We start from the raw sequence: 11,970 nt of genomic DNA on the forward strand, positions 1-11,970 counted from the left end.
GAAATTTAGTGAGAGATCATCTTATAATTCTACAGTCAATCAAAGCAAGATAAAATGCATAAAAGATAAACATCACATGCAATCAATATAAGTGATATGATATGGCCATCATCATCTTGTGCTTGTGATCTCCATCTCCGAAGCATCGTCATGATCACCATCGTCACCGGTGCGACACCTTGATCTCCATCGTAGCATCGTTGTCGTCTCGCCAATCTTATGCTTCTACGACTATCGCTACCGCTTAGTGATAAAGTAAAGCATTACAGGGCGATTGCATTGCATACAATAAAGCGACAACCATATGGCTCCTGCCAGTTGCCGATAACTCGGTTACAAAACATGATCATCTCATACAATAAAATTTAGCATCATGCCTTGACCATATCACATCACAACATGCCCTGCAAAAACAAGTTAGACGTCCTCTACTTTGTTTGTTGCAAGTTTTACGTGGCTGCTACGGGCTTAAGCAAGAACCAATCTTACCTACGCATCAAAACCACAACGATAGTTTGTCAAGTTGGTGTTGTTTTAACCTTCACAAGGACCGGGCGTAGCCACACTCGGTTCAACTAAAGTTGGAGAAATTGACACCCGCCAGCCACCAGTGTGCAAAGCACGTCGGTAGAACCAGTCTCGCGTAAGCGTACGCGTAATATCGGCCCGGGCCGCTTCATCCAACAATACCGTCGAACCAAAGTATGTCATGCTGGTAAGCAGTATGACTTATATCGCCCACAACTCACTTGTGTTCTACTCGTGCATATAACATCAACACATAAAACCTAGGCTCGGATGCCACTGTTGGGGAACGTAGTAATTTCAAAAAAATTCCTACGCACACGCAAGATCATGGTGATGTATAGCAACGAGAGGGGAGATGTTGTCTATGTACACTCATAGACCGAAGCGGAAGCGTTGACGCAACGTAGAGTAAGTAGTCGTACGTCTTCCCGATCCGACCGATCCAAGCACCGTTACTCCGGTACCTCCGAGTTCTTGGCACACGTTCAGCTCGATGACGATCCCCGGGCTCCGATCCAGCAAAGCGTCGGGGAGGAGTTCCGTCAGCACGACAGCGTGGTGACGATCTTGATATTCTACCGTCGCAGGGCTTCACCTAAGCACCGCTACGATATGACCGAGGTGGAATATGGTGGAGGGGGGCACCGCACACGGCTAAGGAATGATCACGAAGATCAACTTGTGTGTCTAGAGGTGCCCCCCTGCCCCAGTATATAAAGGAGCAAGGGGGGAGGCCGGCCGGCCCTTGGGGCGCGCCAGGGAGGAGGAATCCTCCTCCTAGTAGGAGTAGGACTCCCTCTTTCCTAATGCTACTAGGAGGGGGAAAGGAAGGGGGAGAGGGAGAAGGAAAGGGGGGCGCCCCCCCCCCCTCTCCTAGTCCAATTCGGACCAGAGGGGGAGGGGGCGCACGGCCCACCCTGGCCGCACCTCTCTCTCTCCACTAAGGCCCATAAGGCCCATTACTACTCCCGGGGGGTTCCGGTAACCCTCCGGCACTCCGATTTTCTCCGAAATCACCCGGAACATTTCCGGTGTCCGAATATAGCCGTCCAATATATCGATCTTTATGTCTCGACCATTTCGAGACTCTTCGTCATGTCCGTGATCACATCCGGGACCCCGAACAAACTTCGGTACATCAAAATACATAAACTCATAATGAAACTGTTATCGTAACGTTAAGCGTGCGGACCCTACGGTTCGAGAACAATGTAGACATGACCGAGACACATCTCCGGTCAATAACCAATAGCGGAACCTGGATGCTCATATTGGCTCCTACATATTCTACGAAGATCTTTATCGGTCAGCCTGCATAACAACATACGTTGTTCCCTTTGTCATCGGTATGTTACTTGCCCGAGATTCGATCGTCGGTATCTCAATACCTAGTTCAATCTCGTTATCGGCAAGTCTCTTTACTCGTTCTGTAATACATCATCTCACAACTAACTTATTAGTTGCAATGCTTGCATGGCTTATGTGATGTGCATTACCGAGAGGGCCCAGAGATACCTCTCCGACAATCGGAGTGACAAATCCTAATCTCGAAATACGCCAACCCAACATGTACCTTTGGAGACACCTGTAGAGCACCTTTATAATCACCCAGTTACGTTGTGACGTTTGGTAGCACACAAAGTGTTCCTCCGGCAAACGGGAGTTGCATAATCTCATAGTTATAGGAACATGTATAAGTCGTGAAGAAAGCAATAGCAACATACTAAACGATCGGGTGCTAAGCTAATGGAATGGGTCATGTCAATCAGATCATTCACCTAATGATGTGATCCTGTTAATCAAATAACAACTCTTTGTCTATGGTTAGGAAACATAACCATCTTTGATTAACGAGCTAGTCAAGTAGAGGCATACTAGTGACACTCTGTTTGTCTATGTATTCACACATGTATTATGTTTTCGGTTAATACAATTCTAGTATGAATAATAAACATTTATCATGATATAAGGAAATAAATAATAACTTTATTATTGCCTCTAGGGCATATTTCCTTCAGAATCGACCACCACGGGGATGCTAGAACGGGCCACCATAGGTGCTGGAACCGGCTGCCACAAATGTTGGGACTAGGCCCTGCAACCGTGGGCGCCGTATCCCGACGAAAGTTTGCGAGGCGGCGACGTGCTGCATGGGATGCTACAACAGAGCACAACAAAGTTGCAACCAACACGCAGGAGAGTTGCAATCAGTGAGCCAAGTACTGCGGCCTTTGCCATTTATTAATTGAATCAGATGAAGTAGGGTTACAACATGCGCACAGTGGAGCTGCAACCAGCAGCGTCAAATACTACGACGGACGCCTATTTTTGCTAGAACAAGAGGAATCAGGGGTTGCGACCAGCGCGGGAGGAGCTGCAACCAGCACCGCAAAATGTTTCAACGAGCAGCCGAGAAAGCTAAAGCTGGCTTCTGAAAAAAATTCAACCGAAGACTGGAACGTTAGAGGCGGGAAACAGCAGAAGGCTACAACCGGCTTATGAAAAGGCTTCAACCGAAGACAGCAAGCTGAAGATAGTGAGCGGCGACAACGGACCTGCGTGGTGGTGCTCGGGGTGCTGCGACGGGCACGTGGTGGTGCACGGGGTGCTGCAACGGGCACGTGGCACGCTGCGGCAGTGGCTGCTGGCTATGCTGGAACCCAGCCAGTGATGTTGCAACTTGCAACCAAGGTGTGGATGTAAGTCGAGCTGCAGGTCCAGGCCAGTGCTACGAGCGATGTGCAGACGGACGATGGGGATTTCTCTATGTGCTCGTTGACCAACCTAGAGAAATAAGACGATTCGGAAAAGGCATCCAATGGTCCGGCTTGGTTCAATCTGACGGCTGAGACCGGACAGGAGCTCACGCGCTACCAGGTACTTGTATTTTCCTAGTTTAATGTGTGTCCCGCGTAGCGTACTTCTATAATGCATGTTGATCGCTAGCTGAACTTGTTCTAAAAAAAACTAAGTTTGTCAGCTGAAGCATCTCTCAATTGGTTCCTGTTATGTACGTGTATTTCAATTAGGTGTCAGTAACCACCAGCCGGATGCTCAAACCAAGATGGTATAGCAGGCAGTACATGTGTCTATTTTAATGTGGGTTAACTTGTAGTGACATGGCTGGAAATTTCCTACTACTAAGGGCATCTCCGGCCGTTGGCCCCCCAGGGGTGTCTAAAAGCGCCGCCTGGGGATGAGCCGGCGAAAAAAACGGCACTAGGGCGAGTCGGTCCCCAGCCGTCGGCCCCCAGGGCCGCCCCCAGGCGCGTATCTTAAAAAAAACAGAACCGTTCGGCGAAGTTATGATAAAAACTAGTTAAATTTTGACCAAACATTACAAATTTCGGCGAAATTCGGCCAAACATTACATTAACCTAATCTAAAAAAAAGAAAGGGGCTGAAGTCGCCACCGCCGTCGCCGCCGTCGTCATCGTCGGTCTTCTCCTCCTTGACGCGGGTGCCCCTGCTGGACCCCTCCCCGGCGTCGCCATGGCGAACAGGCGGCGGCTCGTAGTCGTCGTCGTCGCTGTCGCACAAGACGACGACCCCGCCTTCCTCGCGGCCGCGTCGGCGCTCCTCGAAGCGGCGTAGGGCGGCGCGCTGGCGCTCCTTCTCCTTCTCGCGGCGCGCCTTCTCCATCGCAATGGAGTCCTGGCGCGCCCATTCGAGGGCCGCGTCGTCGTCGTCGTCGAACTCCGCCTTCACCGGCGCCAGCCCCGGCCGCCCTCGTTGATGACGATGCCGGCGCTGCGAGTGCGCCGGCCGAGCAGCGTCTCCGCCGCGGGCTCGGCCTTGACGCCGAGCAGCGCCGGAGAGCCGGAGGAGTGTGAAGAAGAACGGGATGAGGAGGAAGAAGAGGAGGCGCCGAACCTCCTTGGAGCCCATGGCCCGGCGCGTCGGTGCTGCGCCGGGGCGGCCACCCTCGCCGGGGGGTACGCCAACGGCGGGTCGTTGCCGCCCTCGAGGTACGTGAGCACGCCCTTGAGTGTGCGGCCGGGGACGCCCCACCAGAGGTGGCGCCCCTCGCTGTTCTGTCGGCCGCCGACCACCGGCGCGCCGTTGGTGGACGCCAAGCGCTACTGTTGGCGGCGCTCGAAATACGCCGGCCAGGCCGCGTGGTTGTCGGCGGCGTACTGGGGGAGGGAGAGCTCGGCATCGGGGAGGGACGCGCGCACGATATCGACCTCCTCGGCGAAGTACCTCGGCTTCGCCACGGCGTCGGGCAACGGGGGAATGGGCACTCCCCCGGCGCTGAGCCTCCACCCCGTCGGCCCGGCGCGCATGTCCGGCGGCGCCGGGATGTTCGCGTGGAACAGGAGCCAGGACTCCTGTTCGCGCAGCGAACGGCGGCCGAAGCCGTTGGCCGCCGCCGTATCTCCGGGGAAGCGTTCTGCCATGGCGAAGGCGGGGCTGGGCGGGCTCGGGAGAGGTAGAGGGAGGGGCTGGGCGGTGGCGCTCGGGAGAGGTAGGGAGAGGAAGGGCTGGACGGCGGCGAGAGGCGGGGCTGGTGTGGGCGCTGGTGAATGGAGGCCGCCGGCTTTTATAGCCGTGACGCGCCGCCCGTGAGGAATCAATGGCAAGGCTGACCGGCGGCAGCCTTGCCATTGATTCCCCGCGGGAACCGAGGCCGTTGGGGGAAGACGAGGCACCGAGTCGCTGACGCGGCTGGCCCGCGTCTTTTTCGCACCAAAACAGCTCGCCCTGGCGCCCCCGGGCGCCCCCCAGCGCGCCGGGTTCGGCCTGGGTCCGCCGGTGCTGTTTTCGGCCCAAGCCGGTGAAAATCGGGCTCCTGGGGGCGCGACTGGGACGTTTTTTCGGCGCCGGCGCGAAAAAATCGCCTGGGGAGGCCTTCCTGGGGGCGCGACTGGAGATGCCCTAACGAACAAGTGTGTTAGTTCAGTTATCACTCTCAATTGCTCTTATCATATATTTGAAGAATTGGGCGTTAGTATCCACTTACAAGATGCTCAAATGTATTATTGCAGTGTTTTATTCTGAAAGGGAACTGAAGAATTTGTACCCAAGCATAGTTGCGGATCTAGTGGGAGTGTCGTGGTTACATACATGGCGTTTCTATCTCTTCTTTTTTGCAGGATATACATGATGTTTCTGTCTTGAGTGATAAGGTTGGCACACCCTGTGGTCAAAGCTTTAAGGCCACGCCTAGAGGTTCTAAATCAACTATTGTTGTTGCTAACAAAGAAACATTTTACAGTCCGGGATCGAGAAATAGCAAGCAATCGGTATCTACAAAGGTCCATACAAAACGCTGTGGGCATTACCTGTGACGTTCCAAACTATCCCATCACCTTTGGTACTTAAGAAGAACTGCTAACTGTTTTTTTTACCGGATAGTAACACATCATTGATGAGTGAATCAAGATTATTCGACGACGTCTCCTTGGACCGAATAGCCACCTCCCTCCACTCGGCCGCTCTCTTCTTCATCTCCCTACCCTTCTCCCCGCCCACTGCCTCCTTGATCCTCTTCATGACCACCTCCCGCCGCACGTTGTCACCGATCTCCATGCCCACCCCCCACTCGAGACACTTGTACCGGCCGTTGGTCTGCTGCTCGGCGAAGAACGGCCAACACAGCATCGGTACACCACCGCAGAGGCCCTCGACAGTCGAGTTCCACCCGCAGTGCGTCAAGAACACACAAACGGCATCGTGCCTCAGCACCGCCTCTTGGTCGCACCAGCTCGCCATGAGGCCTCTGTCTTTGGTGGCCTCCAAGAACTCAGGGGGCAGCACGGCGGCCTCGCTCTTCACGATGTCCGGCCTGATGATCCAAAGGAAGTCCTGGCCGCTGTTGGCCAGCCCCCACGCGAACTCTACCAGCTCATGATTGCTCATGACGGTTACACTCCCGAAGTTCATGTACACCACGGAACGGGGCTTCCTGCCGTCGAGCCACTGCAGGCAGGTGTGGTCTTCTTTCCAGAGGCTGGAGCTTACCTTGTGCAGGGGGTCCATGAAGGGGACGATTTGGTCGGTGAGGGAGTTGAGCGGACCGATGGTGTAGATTGCCGGTATGATGGCGCGCATCGCGTCGAGCGCCGGTTGCTCGAGCTCGTCCATGGTGTTGATGATGACGGCGTCCGCTATCTCGGTGCGCTCCACATGGTGTAGCTTGAAGTTCAGCGCAGTGTCGTCGCGGTCCGTCGTGCGGAGAATGGTTGGGAAGTCTTTCAACCGCATGTGCTTGCTCATCCCTGGCGCCCAATCCACCGGCATGTCCATGAACCCGTTTGTCAGTTGCTCTTCATCTACAAAAAAAGAAAGAAAAAGAGAAGTTATTGAGACTCATGATTGAGACAGTCAAATTTGCAGTGCAGGGATAGCTAGGAGGATACCTTTGAGGGGAATGATGCCCTGGTCGATGAGAAGGCGGAAGTTGCGGTAGCCCATGTAGCCGCAGGCGCTGGCCGTCCAGAGCAGCACGGCCGGCACGCCGAGCTCCCTCGCGGCGTCCACGGCGAAACTCATGAGGTTGTCTGCCACGATGCACGTGACCGGCGGCATCCCGGATGTGCTGTTGAGGCCAGCAAGTAGGTTCCTCAAGTGGGGGAGGCAGGTGGTCATGGTGGAGTAGGCGAGGGACGCCGGGTCCTGCGTGGCGTCCGCTTGTGACGAGGGCAGGCCGTCCGGGATGGTGGCGAAGGCGAAGCCGGGGAGGCCCGCGGCGGCGCTCGGGCCGCGGGAGCGGATGAGGCGGCGGTGGTTGTACTCGGTGGCGACAAAGGTGATGTGGAAGCCCTTGCAGTGGAGGAGCTTGGCCAGCTTCATCATCGGCGTGATGTGTCCCTGGGTCGGGAACGGCAGGCACACGGTATGCGGCTTCTCGCCGGCTGGTCCAGCGGTGTCCATGGCTCACCGGCAGGCTCCAATGGTTCGTGGATTGGATCTGAATCTCAACTAGCAGGCCAAGACTAGAGAGGCAGGAGACAGCTTATATGCACGGACGCCATTCCGTTTGGCTTGGGAATCTATTGGGAGGTTCGCTAGCTGTCTACATGTGTTCTCAGCCACCCAATAGATAGGATGCTTATATGCATGTGTTCTCCGCCACGAGAGCATGTTCGTGCCGCCGTGTGCCGTTCAGTTCATCAGTTTTTTTGAACATCCTATCTGTTCCTCTTCCATCATGGGAGTATAACGAATACCACAAAAAATTATATCCATATCCATAAACCACCTAGCGACGATTACCAGCACTGAAGCGAGCCGAAGGCGTGCCGTCGTCATCGCCCCTTTGTCACCGAAGCCGGGCAAAGCTTATTGTAATAGACAGTCGAGAAGTCATCGTGCTAAGACCACATAGGAACAGCAACCGTCGCCGATGAAGAGTAGCGTAGATCGGAAGGATCCAACCTAAAGACACATGAATATAGATGAAACGACGAACAGATCCGAGCAAATCCACCAAAGACAAATCCGTTGGAAACACATCTCCACACGCCCATCGGCAATGCTAGACGCACCATCGAGTGGGAGCTAGGCGAGGAGAAACTTATTCCATTTTCAGAGAGCCGCCGACATCTCGCCTTCCTGAGTAGGACACAAAGCTTAACAAATCTCGAAGACACATCTAAAAACGGAGCCCAACCACTAGCAAGGAAGGGATTCACCGCACCCTCATGGCTGTAAGGCCACCGAAGACGAGGCAGAACCAACGGCGCCGCTGGCGAAAGGCAGAAAAAACCCTAATTGGGGAGGAGGCAGCTGGGTGAAGAGAGTGTCGCCGACTCACGTCCCTAACTAGGCTCAGTTGACTAGTTCAACTCATCAGTTCACCGAATGTATTTTGTCTGTGGGCACTCAGCATCTACAAAAGATTACTTAATTTTTTTACAAACAAGTTCATGTGAAGAATTATGGTTGGTAATAGAGAGTGAAGGGGCCGATCCAGGAAGTGAATTATAGTTGAAAAACTGAAGTAAACCTTTGTAGATTTTTCATAGGTCCAGCATTATTCGACAAAAAAACATTCGATAAAAGTGAAGGAGGAAGACTGACGCATCAGAGTCCAATATGTAAGGACATCTTTAGTCCATCTCTTAAATTTAGACCCTCGAGAGCGTCCTTATACATTAGCTCTTATATTTGAGAAGTTAAAAAATGTTTTCTAGCTAAACTCTTAAATTTAACTCCTCATAAAAATTTACAAATTCGGTTCAAACAAAGTTTGAAAGTAGTCCATTCGTAGACACATTCGATTTAGACTACATATTGGATGACATGAAATTTAAACTACATTGCCACTAGTGCAGAACCAGGATTTAGCACCGGTTTGTAAGGGCCTGTAACCGGCACTAAAGGGTGGAGACTAAAGGTCCCCCCCTTTAGTACCGGTTTGGCACGAACCGTCATTAAAGTGCCACCACGTGGCACGAGCCAGGTCCGGGTGCGAGGAGACCATTAGTACCGGTTGGTAACACCAACCGATACTAAATGTTTGGAGGGGTTAGGTTTTGTTTTTTTATTTTTCTTTTAATTTTGTGTTTTCAATTTAATTTAAAGATTGTTTTTACATTATAATGAGTTGTTAAATCAATAGGTGAAAGTACCGCAGATTAGTTTCAACTCGATGGATCCTAGCTAATTAAGTGATCAAGTACATGCCATATCCATATTACTTGATCACTTAATCTGCGGTTGGAACTAATCTGCATATACTTGATCACTTAATATGTGGTTGAAACTAATCTACAAGTGATCAAGTAATATGGATATGACATATACTTGATCACTTAATTAGCTAGGATCCATCCAGTTGAAACTAATCAGTGGTTTCTTTCATAAATGATATAATAACTCATCATCATCATCATTATCATCATATTAATTTAAAAACTCTTAACATCATATCATCACCAACAACAGTATACTAGCTAGCTAGCTAAAAATCATCATAGTCGTCATTACCACTATTTAATCATCATAGTCATTACCACTATCAACACTAGCTTAAAGAAGAAACATTCACTTGTACTAGAAGCAAAGATATCATTGAGTTCAACATGGTCATGAGATTATAATTAAGCGTTCATAAGACCACAAAAAAAATCACTCTTTGAGATTAAGTTCAGGACGAAGAACACAGACATGAGAGGACAAGTACTAAGAGCATGAACTAGCTAGCTAATCACTTCTGATGCTCTCTCTCTCTCTCTCAGGTAAAATAGCATAGAACATGTATAGCTTTCCTGATTCATCATATTGGAGCATGCAGATGAACCTGTCTTCTAATCGTGGGCTGCGCTTCTGATTGCTGCCCCCTAGTACTTCTCTGCGATCGTTAATAATTTTGCTCCAATCTTTCACTATTAAGCATTCCTCGCTTTTAGAAATCCTGAATGCACTCATGTGCATTGTAGGATGTCTTGGCCGTAAGCTAACCATTGACATGCGACCTTTAGTACCATTGAGGCACAACTGTCATCAGGAGTCCCTGTTGAAGAACATCGTATAGTAACATTACTTAGCAACATGAAAGCTCGCAAAATAATGTATGCAAAAGATGCACTGAGGACAAATAGTAAAAATCTTACCATCTTTCCTAAATAGAGGTGACCGTAGTTCAATATGATCACTATTGGCCACACGTTTTGAGTACTAAGATTTTAAAATTCAGTAAAATAATATGTCTTTACAGCATCAAGATCCTCAAGCCATGAAACATAATGACTTATCTCCGCGCAGTTTAGTTCAGCCCCGGGACAGTGGACGGTTGTCGGTGTCAAAACCGGCGGATCTCGGGTAGGGGGTCCCGAACTGTGCGTCTATGGCGGATGGTAACAGGAGGCAGGGGACACGATGGTTTACCCAGGTTCGGGCCCTCTTGATGGAGGTAAAACCCTACGTCCTACTTGATTTATTCTTGATGATATGAGTATTACAAGAGTTGATCTACCACGAGATCGGAGAGGCTAAACCCTAGAAGCTAGCCTATGGTATGATGTATGTTGTTCTACGGACTAAAACCCTCCGGTTTATATAGACACCAGAGGGGGCTAGGGTTACACAAGGTCGGTTACAAAGGAGGAGATATACATATCCGTATTGCCTAGCTTGCCTTCCACGCCAAGTAGAGTCCCATCTGGACATGAGACGAAGTCTTCAATCTTGTATCTTCATAGTCCAACAGTCTGGCCAAAGAACATAGTCCGGCTGTCCGGAGACCCCCTAATCCAGGACTCCCTCAGTAGCCCCTGAACTAGGCTTCAATGACGATGAGTCCGGCGCGCAGTGTTGTCTTCGGCATTGCAAGGCGGGTTCCTCCTTCGAATACATCATAGAAGAGTTTGAATATAAGGATAGTGTCCGACCCTGCAAAATAAGTTCCACATACCACCGTAGAGAGAATAATATTTCCACAAATCTAATCTGCTGACATGTTTTAGCAACAGGACATCATGCCATGGCCCGGTAATTATTCGAACCGTTTCTCTTTAACCAGCCCCGCACATAACGCGAGGCGGTTTCTTGACACGTCTTGTCAAAGCAGAGATCGTGTTCCCCTTATTACGTGATTCTCATCAATACGGACGTGGGTAACCCAACCGTGCCTAGGACTCCTAGATTTTAGGCAAGTTCCAAACGGCCACGAGGAGGACGCTTGATATTCACCCTCTTTATAAAGGGACAAGGCTTTTACTTTTTCCCTCCCGTGATCAATCGAATTCTCCCCCGCCTCAAGTTCTAACACCCAAAGCCCAGGTCAGGAGCTTCGGACCTTCAATCATGTCCGGATCCAGCCTTTAGGGCCGGTGGATGCCCTCCTCCGTCACGGAAGAGGATATCAAGAAGTTGAGGGAGGCCAGATACCTGACTGCCGAAGTTTCGCATCGGCTGCCTGCCCGAGGGCAGGTCGTCCCCACTCCTGAACCCAACGAAGACGTTGTGTTCATCTCCCACTTCCTCCGAGGACTAGGCCTCACTCTGGATCCCTTCGTTAGGGGTCTGATGTTCTATTACGGGCTAGATTTTCACGATCTGGCCCCGGACTCCCTTCTTCACATCTCGTCATTCATTGTCATATGTGAGGCCTTCCTCCGCATTACCCCTCACTTCGGCCTGTGGCTTAAGACCTTTGATGTGAAGCCGAAGATGGTCGAGGGGCAGCATGCAGCGTGCGAAGGTGCATTAATAAGCAAGATCGCTAGAGCTCCATGGCAAAAGGGTTCCTTTCTAGAGGTGTCCGGATTATGGCAACGGGAGTGGTTTTATGTCACAGCTCCCAGAAGTGCCAAGTGGGTAGCTTCCCCCACCTTTCGCTCGGGCCCTCCACCACAACTGATGTCGTGGATCAGCAGGGGGGCTGAGGTGGGGTCCAGCCAATGATGTGCCCATACTGCAGAACCGCATCCGAGATCTCTTCGAGGGAGATTTTAGTTTGGTTATGGTAGTGCAAGTCATGCTGGTTCATCGAGT

The 11,970-nt window shown here is 51.2% G+C and overlaps 1 protein-coding gene across 1 annotated transcript; it reads right to left on the reverse strand.

Annotated features, from left to right (window-relative positions):
- Positions 1 to 5,482: 5,482 nt before the first annotated feature.
- LOC125541179 (7-deoxyloganetin glucosyltransferase-like) lies at positions 5,483 to 7,534 on the reverse strand. The gene is made up of 2 exons (XM_048704643.2): positions 6,891 to 7,534; positions 5,483 to 6,803 (listed from the first exon to the last, which is right to left on the reverse strand). The coding sequence occupies exons 1-2, from the start codon at positions 7,402 to 7,404 to the stop codon at positions 5,863 to 5,865; spliced, it is 1,455 nt and encodes a 484-aa protein (XP_048560600.1). The 5' UTR covers positions 7,405 to 7,534; the 3' UTR covers positions 5,483 to 5,862.
- Positions 7,535 to 11,970: the final 4,436 nt, after the last annotated feature.

The sequence above is a fragment of the Triticum urartu genome, chromosome 7A, assembly GCF_056163025.1.
Source record: "Triticum urartu cultivar PI428250 chromosome 7A, HENAU_Tu73, whole genome shotgun sequence".
In the NCBI taxonomy this organism is placed as follows: domain Eukaryota; kingdom Viridiplantae; phylum Streptophyta; class Magnoliopsida; order Poales; family Poaceae; genus Triticum; species Triticum urartu.